The sequence below is a fragment of the Trematomus bernacchii genome, unplaced genomic scaffold (genome assembly GCF_902827165.1).
Source record: "Trematomus bernacchii unplaced genomic scaffold, fTreBer1.1, whole genome shotgun sequence".
Taxonomy (NCBI): domain Eukaryota; kingdom Metazoa; phylum Chordata; class Actinopteri; order Perciformes; family Nototheniidae; genus Trematomus; species Trematomus bernacchii.
Window position 1 is genome coordinate 5,436 of NW_022987990.1, and position 18,559 is coordinate 23,994.

Sequence of the window (18,559 nt, forward strand, 5' to 3'; positions counted from 1 at the left end):
AGCAGATGGCCTTACATGTTTGTCATGGCAGGAGAATGTCTGCAGTCACACACGGAATACTCATACAGTATACTCCGGGTGATTTACCGTACATTGTGACAGTACATGTACATACTGCATGTATAGCTAACGAGGCTAGCTATACATGCTAGCGCAAAACAATGTATTCATGCAAGTTACAATGTATGACCGAACGTAGCAGACTACCCGTATAAGATTGCAATTATAAACACGTTATTGCTAGCCTAATATGAACCACTAGCTTTTGTTCATAGTAGTTTTATTACACTACATTATAGTTGCCGTTCCTCCGAGCTAGCGTTCATATCGTGTTAGCTACCAAAGTAAACAAAGCTAGGTTAGCATATTAGCTGGCAAGCTTACTGTGTTCATTAGATAGATGGATTAGATAGATCCACACTCCTACCACAACTACTACTAACGAATCTAAAACAACTAAGTTTCTCTAATATTTTGTGATTTGCATTTGATTTCGTCCAGGTAGATCCTGCCGGACAATACATGACGGGGACGGGACTACTACTACTGCTGAGGCCTCGTCCTAAAAGGCACCGGCTGCGCCCAGGCAAGATGCGGGGAGGAATGGATGATATACCGTGTGTATATATATATATATTTATGTTCATTTTGTACATTTCTAAAAATAAAGTTGAATGGAAATACTTAGTAGGCCTATCCTTTCTTCCCTGAATTATTTGCTCCTATAACATATCATTCATATATAGCAAACCATGATTTGATTTCTCATCAAACAGTAGTAGTTTATTACAGGTAAAAATAACTTACTCTTTGTTATGACCGGCTCGTAGGCCACAACGGACATACACGAGTTTACAAAACCACGGCACATTTATTGTGGTAAATGCAGAGATAGGTGGTCGAGGGGAGAGGATCGCCGAGTTCGTCCTTCTGCAGCCGCTTTGGAAAGAGACAGGGGCCGCCGTGTGACTCCGGGCAGCTGGGCTTAATAGCACCTCGGCTCCGGCCAGGTGTCCGTGATCGCGCTGATTAGCCTCTTCAGCTCCACCCCATCGTAAGACCTGCAACACACCTGCACAAAGGCCCTGGGGCCGTCACACTCTTCTATAACAACAGTTGTAGGTACAGTTCGGTTAGTTAGCGTATAAATATACGGCTGTACCGACGCCATGATAAGACTGATGTTCGGCTGAGAGCAGCCGTTTAGACATGGGCGGAGCCTCTCTGGTGGTTGACTAATCAGAACAGAGTGGCCGAGCTGACCAATCGGAGCACACTAGGCTCACAGGGAGGGGGGGGGCAAGAGCTCCAACGAGTCGTTTAGTGGAGAGAGTGAATACTGCTGAATACACATACTTTACAGAGATGCTGTATGCGAAACCAATGTGAGTTTGGAAAATTGCACAGTATAAATCTATTTTAGTATACCTCAACAATGTAATTATGATCAGCGGAAATGGCCATGACATGGGCCCTTTAAAGGTTTAGGTATTGTAAGGGGAAATCCTAGCCACTTTTATTTTGAAGTCCCCTGCACCGGAAGTGATGGTCCCGCTCTTCCTGACAGAGGGAACCAGATCGCGTCTCGTCGGTTCTCTCTCTACATCCATGGTTCTCTCTCTACATCCATGGTTCTCTCGCTACATCCATGGTTCTCTCTCGGTGTTCCTGAGGAAGTGTGTGTGAGCAGCTGATCCATCGTCTGTGTGTCTGGATGAACCTCTGACTTTGTGCTCTTTCTTCTGAAGCCTTCAGCTCGGACTCTATAAGCTAGTTTAGCATGCTAGCTTAGCAAGCTAGCTGGTAACACGCTAGCAACACAGAGTGAGAGAAACAGGAAGTGGTGATTTAGTAAACATGAGTGTTGTGCTGCTCTCGTTGGTGAAGCAACGACTCACTGCGGCTGCTGAAGACATCATTGTTCTGTTTGAAAGAACGATAGCAGAGTACGAGGAGGAACTGTCTCGTTCAAAACAGGAGAACGAGAGACACCGGAAACTACTGGACGCTGTTTTACAGCCTCAGCTTCAGATCCACAGAGCAGGTCTGTTCCCTCTTTTTCACTCTCTCAGGGACGTGCACAGACATTTTGGGGGGAAGGTGCTCAAATGAGAAAAAGGGCACTTCCCATAATCATTTATAAAAAAAATGTTTTAAAACAAAAAGTTAAATATAGTTGCACATCTCTGACTTACTGACCAATTTATTTGAATACCCTCACACTCACGCAATTGTTTAATACTCAGCTGATTATTTTGTAGAATTCTGTTAACACAGAGACAATGGTCTTCTTTAGTATTCACTACGCACAAGAGCAGACAACAAACTAGTACAATTAATAGTTATTAAATGAGCAGCCAACAATCAAAACTATGAAGTTACTGTTTAAGGACATTACAGGCAAAAAGATCGTTTTTTCATGTACTTGTTATTTTGGTCTATTTTGCTTCCATGTTTTCTTTCACTCTAATGGAAATAAAACTTCCAAGAAACATATATAATAGATTTAAAGCTAATCTGCATTTAAACATAACATTTCAGGGGAAAATACTGACTTGATGTAAGTAACTATCTGGGGAAGTTGTGAGGTGATATGTTTTTTTGTTTTATCCTTTTCACCTGCTATGCCTCGGTAACTGCAAGCAAATTAGCATTAGCATTTTAATTAAGCCTAGTTAACGCCTAATTTGCATATCAATGTGGCGATTGTGATGACGTTATTAGATACACATTTGACTGTATTCACTTTAAGTGTCTCCCCTTAAGTACAGTACATTAGCCTGTATGCCCATGATAAATTGCCTTGGCTAAACCTTGAGCTAACTTATCCATTAGCTAGCCTACCTTAGTTAACTATATTTGTTATTGTCTTTTAGCTGATTAGCTGTAAACTCGAGGCACTGGCAGTTTAGTAATTTGTTCATCTCCACTCACCTTCAAAATAAGGCAAGAAAAGCCGGCATAACATGGCACAGTAAAGTGGGAGGTGCTTACACCTGTCTGTCTGAAGTGACTGCCGATGACTGTCCGCACCGCTGTGCAGAAGACGTGGAGGGAGGGCATCGGAGTTTCACAGTCTAATCTCCCGACCTGATGTTTTAATTTTGTATTCAATCAATATATTTTTGGAAAGGGAAACAGCAGTAGATATATAGGCAAGGCAAGGCAAGTTTATTTATATAGCACCTTTCAACACAAGGCAACTCAAAGTGCTTTACATAAATGGAAGACATTAAGAAAATGGCATTTAAAATCAGTCATTAAAAAGAAAAGATAATAAAATAAACATTAAAAGAAAAAATACATGGATAAAAGTTACAGTGCAGTTTAAGATATGAATAGTTCAATTAAAAGCAGCGGCAAAAAGAAAAGTCTTTAGCCTGGATTTAAAAGTAGTAAGAGTTGCAGCGGACCTGCAGGTTTCTGGGAGTTTGTTCCAGATATTTGGAGGATAATAACTGAACGCTGCTTCTCCATGTTTAGTTCTGACTCTGGGGACAGAAAGCTGACCAGTCCCTGAAGACCTGAGAGTTCTGGATGGTTCATAATTTAGCAGTAGGTCAGACATGTATTTTGGGCCTAAACCATTCAAAGCTTTATAAACCAGCAACAATATTTTAAAATCTATTCTTTGACACACAGGAAGCCAGTGTAAGGACTTCAGAACAGGAGTGATGTGATCCACTTTCTTAGTGTTAGTGAGGACTCGAGCAGCGGCTTCCTGAATCAGCTGCAGCTTTCTAATATATTTTTTAGTGAGACCTGTAAAGACACCATTGCAGTAGTCGAGTCTACTGAAGATAAAAGCATGGACAAGTTTTTCCAGATCCTGCTGTGACATTAGTCTTTTAATCCTAGATATGTTCTTTAGGTGATAGTAGGCTGATTTAGTAACTGTTTTAATGTGACTGTTGAAACTCAGGTCAGAGTCCATGACTACACCTAGATTTCTGGCTTTATCTGTTTTGAACATTGCAGACTGAAGCTCAGCGCAGCACTGAGATCTAATAATACTAACACTGAAGTTCTGCCACTGTCTGTGTTTAAGTGGATGTCATTGAAGACCTTTACAAGAGCAGTCTCAGTGCTGTGGTTTGGACGAAAGCCTGACTGGAACACATCCAAAGAGTTATTTAAATGCAAGAAGTTACTCAACTGTTGAAATACAACTTTTTCTATGATTTTACCTAGAAATGGCAGGTTTGATATGGGCCTGTAATTGTTCATTACTGAGGCATCTAGATTATTCTTTTTTAAGAGCGGTTTAATGACTGCAGTTTTCAGTGCCTGAGTGAAGAGATGTGTTTACTATATGAAGTAGATCTGAGGCCATGCAATGAAAAACATCTTTGAAAAATCCTGTTGGAATAATATCAAGGCAGCAGGAGGAGGATTTCAGAAGTTGAATAATGCCCTCTAGGTCTTTATCATTAATCTGATGGAATTGTGTCATGGTGTTTGAATTGATATTAGGTGGACATAGGGACAACACATTTGCTGTATCTGATGCAGAGGCACTGACTGCTTGTCTAATCTTCTGAATTTTGTCAGTGCAGAAGGAGGCAAAATCATTGCACGCCCTGGTGGATAGAAATTCAGAGGCTACTGACACTGGGGGGTTAGTTAGTCTGTCGACGGTAGCAAATAAGGCGTTGTTTTTGTTTTTGGTAATGATGTCAGAGAAGAAAGACTGTCGTGCGTTTTTCAATTCCAAATTATAAAGGCCAAGTCTCTCTTTATAGATTTCAAAGTGAAACTGGAGATTTGTTTTTCGCCACCTACGTTCAGCTTTTCGACACTCTCTTTTTTCTGTTCTCACGGTCATGGCCTTTCTCCATGGAGATCTTTTCTTGCCAATCACTTCCTTTACCTTAGTTGGAGCAATGGTATCTATAAAATTTTTAATTTTTGAATTAAAATGATCTACTAGCTCATTTACTGAGATGTTAGCAGGGGCAAGTGTGGATGAAAAATTATGAGTAAACATTTCCCTAGTATTTTCAGTTAAATATCGCTTTGTGGTTACCTCTTTCTGAACATTTTTGTGAACAGAAATAGAGCTCTCAAAGAAAACACAGGAATGATCAGAGAGTGCAACATCAGTCACCACAACCTTTGAGATATTCAGACCCTTTGAGGTAATGAAGTCCAGAGTGTGCCCCTTATTGTGCGTGGGCTACGCCACATGCTGAGTCAGTCCATAGTTATCAAGAACACAAAACAGTTCTTTAGCCCCTCTGTCCTGGGGGTTGTCAACATGGATGTTAAAATCACCAACAATGACTAGACGGTCAAAGTCAATACACACTATAGACAGCAGTTCAGTAAAGTCATCAAAAAAGCTTGCACAGTATTTGGGTGGTCTATAGATATTTAGGAACAGAGCTCGAGAGGAGCATTTCAGCTGAAGGGCCACATATTCAAAAGAAGCAAAGTCCCCATAAGATGTCTTCCTGCATTGAATGGAATCATTGAACAAAATAGCAACTCCACCCCCTTTCTTATGCATTCTTTCCTGACTCATAAAACTAAAGTTGGGAGGGGTTGATTCGATAAGAACAGCTGCACTGCTATTTTGTTCAATCCAAGTTTCCGTTAAAAACATAAAATCGAGATTGTGCTCAGTGATAAAATCATTGATTAAAAATGTTTTTCCTGCCAAAGACCTGACATTTAATAAAGCTAGTTTAAGTTTGTTAAATACACTATCAGTAAAAACATGTGTGACAAGCTGTGGCTGACATTGAATCACTGCTAAATTTGATAACCTCACACAAACGTTTGAGCACTTCCTGTTTCTAAGCTGATTCACCGCTCTTAATCTATTACCTATCAACACAGATATCGGCAAAGCTACAGGCAGGAAGGGCCCCGGCATGTGCTGGAAAGAGTTGAGAGTGCCATACGCCCTTGAGCCTGGACCCAGCACATATCAGTAAGAGTAAGATATATTCATTTATAAAAATAAAAAAAGGGCACTTTCTCTGGAGGAAGAAAAAGGGCAGGGGCTCAAGCCCACTTTGATGTCCATGTGTGCACGTGCCTGCTCTCTGTATTAACCTCCTTCCATAGCATGTCATACGCTTTTTCAACATAAAAAATACTGCTATGACCATTTCTTTGTTGGTTTGAGCTTTCCTGATTTCTGACTCTAGACATAAGATCGAGTCCATATTGCCTTGACCTTTCCGAAATCCACTCTGATAGGAAGAAAACGTTTTCCACCTCTATTGTGCCTTCTCCTGTTAGTTCTGCAAATCTACGTTGGCTTATTATTTGGAATGCATCCCAGTCTGCTTTATCGAGCTTCCATCTCTGTGTTCTCACTGCCCCAGATTGTTGTATCTCTATCCCAACCTTGGTCACTATTGGATAGTGATCACTGCCTATTGTTGAATGGTTTAAAACTTCCCAAGTGCTAATACCAGCAATCTCAGTGGATGTGAGAGTCAGATCGATTGCACTTTCTATATTCTGTGAGCTGTTAAAACTTTGTGCCTTTTCCATCGTTAATACACACTAAGCCCTTTTCATCCATATACTCCTCTATTATTGACCCATTTGCATCAGTGATGTTACTCCCCCAGAGCGTGCTGTGTGCATTAAAGTCACCACACCAAACAATTGTCCCTTCTGCCAATCCACCTGCGTCAAAGATTACGCAAAGGCTGCGTGTCTGATTGGAGGGGGAAACAATGGTGCCATCGATGGTGAGTGTTATGTTAGTGACCTTGCTGAGGGTGGGTTTGGAGCCGATTAGGAGGAGTTCTGTTTTGTTGCTGTTCAGTTTGTGGAGGTTATGTTGCATCCAAGTTTTAATGGCTGTCAGACAGGAGTCGATGTGGGTAAGGGGTGGGTTATGGAGGTATTTGGTGCTGAGGTAGATCTGAGTGTCATCAGTCCAGGTTGAAGTGGCAGAGTATCTGACCGAGGGGGAGGATGTAAATGATGAAGAGGAGGGGGCCAAGTACTGATCCTTGAGGAACGCCTTGGGTGACTGAGGCTGTGGCAGAGGAGTGGTTGGGGAGGGAGATGAAGTGGGATCGTTCAGTGAGATAGGACTGTCGCCACCTGAGTGCAATACATTCAATACCAATGTCCCTGAGTCGGGTGAGCAGGATGTTTTGGTTCACGGTATCGAAGGCTGCACTCAGGTAGAGGAGGATGAGGATATTGAGGGAACCAAGTGTCAGCAGAGGTGAGGAGGTCATTGAGGACTTTGACGAGTGCAGTTTCTGTACTGTGGTGAGGACGAAATCCAGACTGAAGGGGTTCGTAAAGCTGGTTGCTTTGGAGATGGCAGTGAATTTGTTTGGCTACAATGCGTTCAAGAGTTTTTGAGAGGAATGGTAGGTTGGAGATGGGGCGGTAAATAGTGAGGGAGGAGGGATCAAGACCGGGTTTTTGAGGATTGGGGTAACGGCAGCAGTTTTGAAGGCAGAGGGGACGGTTCCATGGGACAGCGAGGAGTTGAAAAGGTTAGCAAGATAGGGGCAGAGGACGGGGAGGCAGGACTTCAGGAGAGGAGTGGGTAGAGGGTCAAGGGAGCAGGTTGTGGGATTTGAGGAACCGATCAGATGGAGTATTTCAAGTGGGGTAACCAGGTTGAACTGGGAGAGGCGGCGAAGGGGAGGAGGAGTCGGGAGGTCAAGGGAGATGGGGGGAGAAGTGGTAGCAGTGGAGGTTGGGGGAGATGCTTGTAGGTCAGACGGAGCTGAAAAGGAGTGGTTAATGGCATTGATTTTGTCTGCGAAAACCAGCTCTGAGCAGAGGGAAGTGGAATCCACTCCAGGTTTTCGGTACAGCTGGGATTGTAGCGGACCAGTGGTGGGTGTATAGTATGGAGTAATAGAGGCGCTCAGGTGACATGACAGTTGTGGGACATAGCGTTAGTCGACCAGATAGATGTTATGGATGATTGTCTGGACTGGGAGTAAATACATCTGCTTTTGGAACCTCTATGGACATGGTATTTGATGACAGACAAACTTAGAGGAAGCGCAGAAAAGTTATTGAGATAAAAAAGTTGGGAGACAGAGTATCGTAACATTGTGGTGCCGCGGTAGGATGCTAGCATCAGCACAGCGCTGGCTTTGGTTGCAGACCAGCGTCGCTGCAAGTGGAGCTAGGCTAGCTGTTGGCAGCCGTCAGACAGGTGGAGAGGACAGTCGCGGGCTGTCCTTTACAGCAGATGGAGGGACCAGCAGGAGCGGGAGGTTTAATGAACCAGAATCGGGACCCACGGGGAGGGGCAGGACGAAGAATGGGGCTGGTTATTTGATGGATGGACTAACGTTAGCCCAGGAGCAGGTGGGCTACAATGGCAGGTGTAGCAGGGTAGAAAACCAGAGCGTCCGTCAAAAGTGGCAATCGGGTGTAACAAATGTGTCCAGATCAGAACACAAAAGCCACAGAATAGTTAGAAAACTGTAGCAGTAGGAAATGGTCATAAACTCTTAGATTAACACAAAGAAAGATGAGATTTTCGGACAGATAAGCGGCGAACAGGCAGCGCCAGCGTCCTCTCACGCCAAGATGATAACGATTGATTCCTGATCTGTACCTTTATAAATAACATTATAACTAACTCCATTCTTTATGTTGCAGTGTACCCGCATAGTACAAAATCCCATTGTGACTTTAACCACGTCTCCTGTATGCAAATTACGTGAGGTTTATCCGGTCAATTTGTGACAAACTTTTTGAATTCTTGACCATTTGCGACAAGACTTCTTGCATTCGACTGTAAAATAACTAACATTATGAAGATCCACCACCCCATGTCTGTGAGTTAGATGATCCTTCCTTTAACATTTCCCCCACCGCTTCCCAGCTTAGCCCTGTAACCCCAAGGTATTTCTCCGCTGACTTTACTATGATTTAGATTTTTTCTGTTTTCTTGTTTGTCTGAGCGGTGCAATTAATGACATCCACCATGAACAGGACAAACTCATTTTTGCTCATGACTAGTGTGTCTTCCTTTACAGCCGGCTTGTCACATCCCCTACAGGGTGTGCTGCTGCAGTTGGTCTTCACTACCTCTGGTGTGGTTGGCTTAGCTACTTTCTTTATTGCCTCAGAGTAAGAGATTCCCTGGGAGACTGACTCGCTGCACCTCTGCTGCTTTCTTGCTGACCTCACATCCATGATATGCTGAGCTATGCTCTCCCCCACAGTTACAGACAGCACTTTAGCTTGGCACCATCCTCGCATTTACCATACTCATGCTAGTGGAGCACGCTCATGAACTATTCGCCAGAGCCTCGCAGCGGAGTTACTGCGGAGCGCATAAAGCAGACCCTTCACGCGATAGCAGAGCGAACAGGTACAGGTGGGGTAGTTGATCGATCGCAGATGCCGTCATGCTCGCGGACAGATAAAAAAAGATTAGACCTAAATGGGTTGCAAAATATACTTTGGCGGACGTTAACCAGTTAAACCCCACGGCCCCGCGGGCGGGAACAAAACGCAACATCTTGCAAGAAACAGCGTCTGAGGGCTTCTTAATACTTAACAAACTATGAATGCGTCATACCCACTTAACGGGAAGAAACTCAGCTATCAGACAATATTAACTATTTTTAGCTAAACGAAACACAAGGGTAATAACAAAGGCTCTGAATTAGCCCTGAGCAAATAAATGCTAACGCACTTAGCACAGAACTCAAGGTAAAATACCCTTATTACTTATCGGATCTGCACAAACAAGATATCGATTAGCAAGCTGAGATTCCACAGATTCCAGACATATAAGTATTATCACTGAGCGATCAGAACTCGCGGAAAAACGACAACAAACAACACAATTTGCTTTACGGCGCCAAAACGGCTAAAAACTTCTTACCTGTGTTGTTTTCTGATCAAAAGTTGTGTTCAATGGCATTAAAATGATAAAAACGCTGCTGAAGGTTAATCCATAGGTTAATCCAATGTGTCTGTGTCACTTTGAAATGTTTACTGATAATCCATCATTCCACTTTTATGTCAATAACGGAGATTTCATATTAGCTGCTTCGATAGCAACTAGAGTGTATGACAGCTTCCGGTTCCGGGGGCATTCTTGCTACGCATCACTCATTCACCAATGGGTGATGTTTAGATGGATTTTTATGAACATCCCCTCGATTCTATTGGCTCTAACGGTTAAAAAGAGGTGCCGATCATCAAAATCGACCAATGGGGGCCAGAGATATGGAAAATGCACCCAAATGACCCCAGAAGTGGGTTTCTTTTTCTAAATCTCCCTAAAAAGGTCAAATGTCACTTGTTTTGCATCAATCTTGATACAGGGTACTTAGTATATGTTATAGTTTGGATTCCTAAAGCTTTTAGTCTACTATCCCATCATTCAGGGGTGGTCTTCACTATAAGTAATGTTGTTTTTTTGACACTATCATTTACATTTTTTTACTATGTTCAATCTGAATTTACTTTAAAATAAAAAAATGCTATATTGATTCTGACTTTTCTACATCCAACTCACAGGTTTATCATTACTTTGAGAAAAAAGATGATTAATTTACCCGTTTTAGAAGTGAAGATATAGTCAATTGTTCTGGGAATGTCATTTTTGAGCCTGAGGCCTGAAAAACAGGCTCAGGGCTCAACTGGTTAATATACTATGTGTGGGAAACCCTGCTCTTTCCACCACATCCCAAAGGGGCTCTATAGCAGCGGTCCCCAACCTTTTTTGCGCCACGGACCGGTTTTATGTAAGAAAATATTTTCGCGGACCGGCCTTCCAGTTGTTGGGGGATAAATATGACGGAATAAAATAATACGACCTGTGTTCCTGTTTAACTGGTTATTGTGTTAACTGGTTAGCTATTTTCCATTGGGTTGAATGTTGCAATCAAACACACCACAAAGGCATATAAGTAGCGTTTTTCAAAGCATGGGTTCAGACCTTAATTGCCTTGGCTATAGTTCAATCGATTTTATTTATTTATTGCAGGCTTCATTTATATGCTGCAGTTTACAGACAATCTGCCCGTTCTGGCACATCTGCAAAAGAAGGAGGTAATCAAAGTAAATGCGTAAGCAAATCTAACCAGTTGAACACCGGCATAAAAAGAAATATAAAGTGCATAAAAATACAATTCACCATTACGCTGAATTAGTGGGAGCCCTGAGCTTGTGTCTCTGCAACAAGCCGGTCCAATCTAGGGGTAATGGGAGACAATGACACCCGAAGTGTGTTCCTTAAGTCCAGTCTATTCCGTAAGCTTTTTAACCTGTTAAGCCCTGAGCCTGTTTTTCAGGTCTTAGGCTCGAAAATGACATTCCCAGAACAAATGACCATATCTTCCCTTCTAAAAGGGTTACATTAATAATCTTTTTTCTCAAAGTAATGATAAACTTTTGAGTTGGATGTAGAAAAGTCAGAATCAATATAGATGTTTTTTATTTTAAAGAAAATTCAGATTTTACATAGTAAAAAACTGTAAATTATAGTGTCCGTCCAAAACTTATTTTGTACTTATAGTGAAAACTACCCTTGGATGATGGTAAGGTAGACTAAAAGCTTTAGGAATCCAAAGCACAACATATAATAAGTACCCTGTATCAAGATTGATGCAAAACAAGTGACATTTGACCTTTTTAGAGAGATTTAGCCAAAAGAAACCACTTCTGGGGTCATTTGGGTGGATTTTCCATATCTCTGACCCCCCTTGGTCGATTTTGATGGTTGACACCTCTTTCTGACCGTTAGAGCCAATAGAATCGAAGGGGGAGTCCCCCACACACACACGTTGTGAAGAGAAAAGGTGGGGGCTTTGCGCATGCAGTTTTGCATTAGAGTGAAGCTACATTCTAGCTCTGACATCTTGAAACGGAATAGCATGGATTATCCGTCTTATTGATCATGGATTATCAGAAATCATTTCAAAGGGACACAGACACATTGGATTAACCTATGGATTAACTTCAGCAGCGTTTTTATCATTTTAATGCCATTGAAGACCACTTTGGAGAGACTACAGAGCCAAGGTAACCTTGTTCGCATTTTTAGCTACCTAGCGTCATCTGTTTTGATGTCTGTTTTTGTTTATAACGTCGCAAATTCGTTTAATTCAGTGATAATGAGGGTACCCATCGATTCTGTGTCACCTCACGATGTGAATCGATGTGTTGGATGTGGTGAAAAGATAAATAATAAGGTTTTTTGAGTGATTTTCGGTGCAGTAATCTCTTAGCATTTTTCGCTCGTTGCTAATTCAGAGGCTCAGTGTTAGCATTGTGGGTTTTCTTTTGAAAAAAAAAAAAAAAGATCCGATGAGTTTCTTCCCGTTACATGGATATAAAACATTCATAGTTTATTAAATGAACATGCCCTCAGACACTGTTTCCTGCAAGATGTTGCGGCAGTGCCCCGGTACCGGGGTCTCTCGGGCTTAACCTGTTACGCACCTTCCGCCCGGTACCGGGCGGATAAACGCGTCATTTGTAGGAAACAACGTCTAAGGAATCTTAATATTGAATAAAACTATGAATGTGTTATATCCATGTAACGGGAAGAAACTCAGCTAACTGATCTTTTTAAAAAAAAAATTCAAAAAAACCCCACAATGCTAGCACTCAGCCTCTGAATTAGCCTCGACGAAAGAACGTAACCTACAAAGGCACTTAAACTCACTCATAACTCCCTTATTACTTATCCTAGATGCAAAACCAACCACTCTTTTTTTGGTGTCCTGGAGACACTGAATCTAACGGTGCCCTCCTCAACACTCAGTGATAAACATTCGCGACGCTATAAACGAAAGCGTACATCACAACATGTGGAGCTAAGTAGCTAAAAACGCCAATATGGCTTACCTTGGTCAAAACTGGTCTTCAAAGGCATTAAAACGATAAAAAAACGATGCTGCAGTTAATCCATAGGTTCATCCAATGTATCTGTGTCCTCTTTGAAATGATTTCTGATAATCCATAAGCAATAAAACGGATTTTTAGTTTCCAAACTCCAGAAGGAGAAAATCTGCAAATCCAGTTTCAGTTCTAGACGCGTAGCCCCCACCTTTTCTATTTACAACGAGTGTGTGAGTGGGCCTCCCCCTTCGATTCTATTGGCTCTAACGGTCAGAAAGGTGTGTCAACGATCCCAATCGAGTAAGGGGGGCCAGAGATAGGTCAAATCCACCCAAATGACCCCAGAAGTGGGGTTTTTTGGCTAAATCTCTCTAAAAAGGTCAAATTTCACTTGTTTTGCATCAATCTTGATACAGGGTACTTATTATATGTTGTACTTTGGATTCCTAAAGCTTTTAGTCTACTAACCCATCATCCAAGGGTAGTTTTCACTATCTATAAAAAATAATTTTTGGACGGACACTATAATTTACAGTTTTTTACTATGTAAAATCTGAATTTTCTTTAAAATAAAAAACATTTATATTGATTCTGACACTTCTACATCCAACTCACAGGTTTATCATTACTTTGAGAACAAAGATTATTAATTTAACCCTTTTAGAAGGGAAGATATGGTCATTTGTTCTGGGAATGTCATTTTCGATTCGGAGACCTGAAAAACAGGCTCAGAGTGGAACAGGTTAAGGAAGTTTGTGTTGGACAAATTTTTTCTAGCTTGTTATTAGCAGGGTTTTTTGTGGGTTTAATATTAACCGCTCTATCGAAATCAGTCGGAAGTCGCAACGGCTAATTTCAAAATAAACGTGGATTTGCGTAAAAAAATAGTTGTTCGGGTGTTTTGTTTGATTTTAAATAAACAAAGTATTGACTTTCAGAATATGAAACTTTTATTTCCCAAATCACAAGATAAATACATGTCTGAAGCTTGTAGGCTTGTAGTTTGTTTTGATCTGATTTCAAATAAAGAAAGTCTTGGATTTCAGAATATTAAACTTGTTTCGCCAAATTCAGATGATAAATACAACTTTGAAGCTTGTCAAGGCATAATTACAAGCGGAGAACGGAGTAACTTTACGTCACTGCAGGCATAACAACAGCCGGTGTTTCTTGCGAGTGTTTTCCCCGGGAAACAAACACAATACACACAAATGCAAAAATACACACACACACACTCGCGAGCTTCCCCCAGACCAGTAATCAAACAAAAAATCACAGCGTTATGACGTTCCAGAGTCCAGACTGCTCTCGCGCTCAGTGTTGCCAGATGGGCGGTTTTCCATGAGTTGGGCTGGTTCAGAAAAAGGTATCACTGTAATAACTTACGGCACGCGAAAAATAAAATGTCTTTCAGTAAATCAATAAATCAATAACATATTTTTGTATAATATTTTTATAAAATATTTTTTTATTCAATCTTTCTCTGCGACCCGGTACCAAATGACCCGCGGACCGGTACCAGTGAGGACCACTGCTCTATAGGATTTAGATCAGGTGACTGTGGCCATTGGAGAACAGTGAACTCATCGTCATGTTCAAGAAACCGGTTGGAGATGATTAGAGCTTTGTGACATGGGGCGTTATCCTGCTGGAAGTAGCATCAGAAGATGGGTACACTGTGGTCATAAAGGGATGGACATGGTCAGAAACAACACTCAGGTCGGCTGTGGCGTTTAGACGATGATCAATTGGTAGTAAGCGGCCCAAAGTATGCCAAGAAAATATCCCCCCCCCCCGTTACCCCACCACCTCCAGCCTGAACCGTTGATACAAGGCAGGATGGATCCATGCACTCATGTTGTCTTCTGACCCTACCGCCTGAATGTCGCAGCATAAATGGTCTTGTGCAAACCTTGGTTGTGAGAAGTGGTTATTTGAGTTACTGTTGCCTTTCCATCATCTGACATTTTTCAGAAAAAAAGTCAGAATTTGAGAAAATTATTCAGAATGTTGTGGTTTAAAAAAATAAGTCAAAATTCAGAGGTTATCTGAAAAGGCCAGCATTTAGAGATTTTCTGAAAAATTCATCATTTTAGAAAAAGTCAGAATTTGGAGAAAAAAGTAATTATGAGATTTGTCATAATTTTGAGGGGAAAAAAGTCATACTTTTGGGGGAAAGTCAGAATTTTGAGATTTCCAGAAAAGGTCAGAATTTTGAGAAAAAAGTCAGAATTTTGAGAAAAAAGATTCTATGAATTGGCAGGAGGAAGATGAGGCACACGAGACCCATCGATGCAGACGAGCTGAAGGCCGCTAGTGAAGCAACCTAGGCTTCCATCACACCTCAGCAGTGCCACAGACTGATATCTTCATGCCACGCCGCATTAATGCAGTTATTCATGTTAAAGGAGGTCCAACCAAGTACTGAATGCATACATATTAAAGGTCCCATGTCATGCTTTTCCGGTTATTGCCCATCCCCTTGTGTGTTATGAAGGTTTTTCTGCATGTAAACGGTCTGCAAAGTCACAAACCCTCAAAGTACACCCTGTAGCGAGTAAAACTCAGTGGCCTGCCCATACCCAAATGGACCCATTGGTCCAAATGGACCAATCCCTGGAGCTCCTCACACACACACACTCTCTGCGGTGAAACTGTGACGCGCTGGGGGGGGGTGCTAGTCGAGCCTCGCTGTCGCGAAACTGTGGCGCGTTTACACTGTAGGTGCGCCGCGTTTGGGGGTGCGGGTGCTAGTGGAGCCTCACAGATAGGGGTGCTGCAGCCCCCTCAGCAATAATTCACTTTGTGTGTGATGAATCTATGTGATGTATACGTTTAAACTTTATAAATTGAATTACTGATATAAACTCACTTTTCCATGATATCCAATTTATTGAGATGCACCTGTATGAGTCCAAGTACAGGTTTAGCAAGGCGGTGAGAGATGCTAAACGACTACTCTGAGAAACTCCAACACCAGTTCTCAGCTAACGACTCTGCAGACAGGTCACAAACTGTAAGGCTAAGGCCTCACACTCCGTGAACGGCCGACGCCTTGCTAAGCGGCAGTGAAACTACGTTTTAGATCAGCTACCGTACTAACTCACCTGTTGTCCTGAAACTCTCCAGGGCATCTGGAAAAGCATTTAAAATATGGATTGGATAAGGGCTGAAAAGTTAAAGAAGTGTTACTCGTGGTAAGATTTTAAATTCTATTAATCTAGAGTTTCTCTGAATATGTGTTTCCTGTTTCCTGCAGACGTCCAGCAGCTGGTGGTGGTTAAAGAAGAGGTTCCCCCTGAGCAGCAGGAGTGGAGCTCCAGTCTGGACCAGGAGGACCCAGAGCCCCCCCCACACATTAAAGAGGAGCAGGAGGAACTCTGGAGCAGTCAGGAGGGAGAGCAGCTTCAAGGGCTGGAGGAGGCTGATATCACCAAGTCCACATTCACTCCTGTCCCTGTGAAGAGTGAAGATGATGAAGAGAAACCTCAGTCCTCTCAGCTTCATCAAAGACAAACTGAACACCTGGAAACAGAAGCTGATGGAGAGGACTGTGGAGGACCAGAACCAGCCAGGAACTCAGATCCAGAGAGACATTTACAACCAGAGACTGATGATAGTGTTGATAGTGATTTTTGGAAGGAGACCAGGGAACACCCGTCAGGTTTAAACATGTTGAAAAATAATGAAATCACTGACAGCGACTGTGGAAACAAAGCGTTGACCTTCCCTCGGGCTGAGAGTGACGACAGTGTCGGCAGTGATTTCTGGAAAGACGACACGAAACCTCAGTCTGCATCACCGTGTTTAAACGAAAATCAAGTAGCTGAAAATAAAACATTCCGGAAACCGTACAGCTGTCCCGACTGTGGGAAAAGGTTTCCCCACAATGCCAGCCTGAAGAGCCACATGAAGTTGCATACGGGCGAGAAAACCTTCGTCTGTTCTGTTTGTGGTGTACGATGTCTTTACAAATCCCACCTGAAGATACACATGAGAACTCACACCAGAGAGAAACCATTCAGCTGCAGTGTTTGTGACAAAATATTCACCCAAAGTCATCAGTTCAAAAGCCATAAGTGTGCAGGAAAGAAAACATTTTGCTTCTCTTTGTGTGAGAAAACGGTTAGACAGAGAGGAAATTTAAAAGACCACATGAGAATCCTCACAGGAGAGAAACCATTCAGCTGCTCAGTTTGTAAGAAATATTTTACACGAAAGGAAGATTTACATCGACACAGGAGAATCCACACAGGAGAGAAACCATTCAGCTGCAGTGTTTGTGAAAAAAGATTCACACAGAGGTATCAGGTCAAAATCCATAAGTGTGTTGGTCGTCAGTCCTCACAGCTTCATCAAACTCAAACTGAGGAGAACAGAGAGGCAGAGCCTCCAGCCAGCAGCTCAGCTGAACACCTGGAAACAGAAGCTGATGGAGAGGACTGTGGAGGACCAGAACCAGCCAGGAACTCAGATCCAGAGAGACATTTACAACCAGAGACTGAGGACAACCCTGGAGACTCTTCTGAACCTGACACTGAAGACTCTTCTGAACCTGACACTGGAGACTCTTCTGAACCTGACACTGAAGACTCTTCTGAACCTGACACTGAAGACAGTAATAATTGGAAGGAGACCAGAGAACCACGTTCAACCTCTCAGAGAAATAAACAAGACCCTGTCAGTGATTCAAGATGTAGTACAGGAGAGAAACCATTCAGCTGCTCAGTCTGTAAGAAGTCTTTTACACAGAGAGCATATTTAAAGAAACACATGAGAATCCACACAGGAGAGAAACCATTCAGCTGCTCAGTCTGTAAGAAGTCTTTAACACAGAGAGCATATTTAAAGAAACACATGAGAATCCACACAGGAGAGAAACCATTCAGCTGCTCAGTCTGTAAGAAGTATTTTACACAGAGAGCAAATTTAAAGGACCACATGAGAATCCACACAGGAGAGAAACCATTCAGCTGCTCAGTCTGTAAGATATATTTTACACAAAAGGGGCATTTGCATCGACACATGAGAATCCACACAGGAGAGAAACCATACAGATGCAGTGTTTGTGACAAAAGATTCACACAGAAATGTCAGGTCAAAAGACATAATTGTGTTGGTCGTCAGTCCTCACAGCTTCATCAAACTCAAACTGAGGAGAAAAGAGAGGCAGAGCCTCCAGCCAGCAGCTCAGCTGAACACCTGGAAACAGAAGCTGATGGAGAGGACTGTGGAGGACCAGAACCAGCCAGGAACTCAGATCCAGAGAGACATTTACAACCAGAGACTGAGGACAAACCTGGAGACTCTTCTGAACCTGAGACTGAGGACAGTGATTATTGTTAGGTTTAACCCCGATTTTTAGATGTTTTCTTAATTCACCTTTTAAATGTACTTCTTGTAACATGGCACCCCATGTGTTGCATATCAAAATGTTCAAGACAATCTCTAGTCTTGCTATATATGCAAATTACTCACCTCAGAGCACTGTGTGATGAGATAAGTAGCTCAAAAGCTTAACATTTGACATCCGATTTTCGGAAAATCTTCAAAACTCTTGTGAAAACACAAATGTACTCATGTCATCCAATTGTTTTGGTGTTTTAGATTTGGTTACCAAAGTCATAGGATCACAAAAGTAGTGAAATATTTGAATTACACTGTATATAAATGTGTTATTCATGTTTAAAATGAAATTTTGTCAATTCGAATTCTGAGTAAAACAGCTGTCAATCACTCTACTTTC

General features: G+C 42.1%; 1 protein-coding gene across 1 annotated transcript; it reads left to right on the forward strand.

Moving 5' to 3' along the window:
• Positions 1-1,636: 1,636 nt before the first annotated feature.
• On the forward strand, positions 1,637-18,455 carry LOC117472042 (gastrula zinc finger protein XlCGF26.1-like). Its single transcript, XM_034117197.1, has 5 exons — positions 1,637-2,044; positions 16,073-16,770; positions 16,933-17,349; positions 17,428-18,001; positions 18,421-18,455. Exons 1-5 carry the CDS (start codon positions 1,858-1,860, stop codon positions 18,453-18,455), a joined length of 1,911 nt encoding a protein of 636 aa, XP_033973088.1. The 5' UTR covers positions 1,637-1,857.
• The last annotated feature ends 104 nt before the right edge of the window (positions 18,456-18,559 follow it).

Excerpts from the sequence above, each read along its gene's own strand:
- LOC117472042 (XM_034117197.1), top strand. The coding sequence starts at position 1,858 with ATGAGTGTTGTGCTGCTCTCGTTGGTGAAGCAACGACTCACTGCGGCT. Across the intron at positions 2,045-16,072 it reads GCTTCAGATCCACAGAGCAG|ACGTCCAGCAGCTGGTGGTG; the intron begins GTCTGTTCCCTC and ends TGTTTCCTGCAG. Across the intron at positions 18,002-18,420 it reads GGCAGAGCCTCCAGCCAGCA|ATTTGGTTACCAAAGTCATA; the intron begins GCTCAGCTGAAC and ends TTGGTGTTTTAG.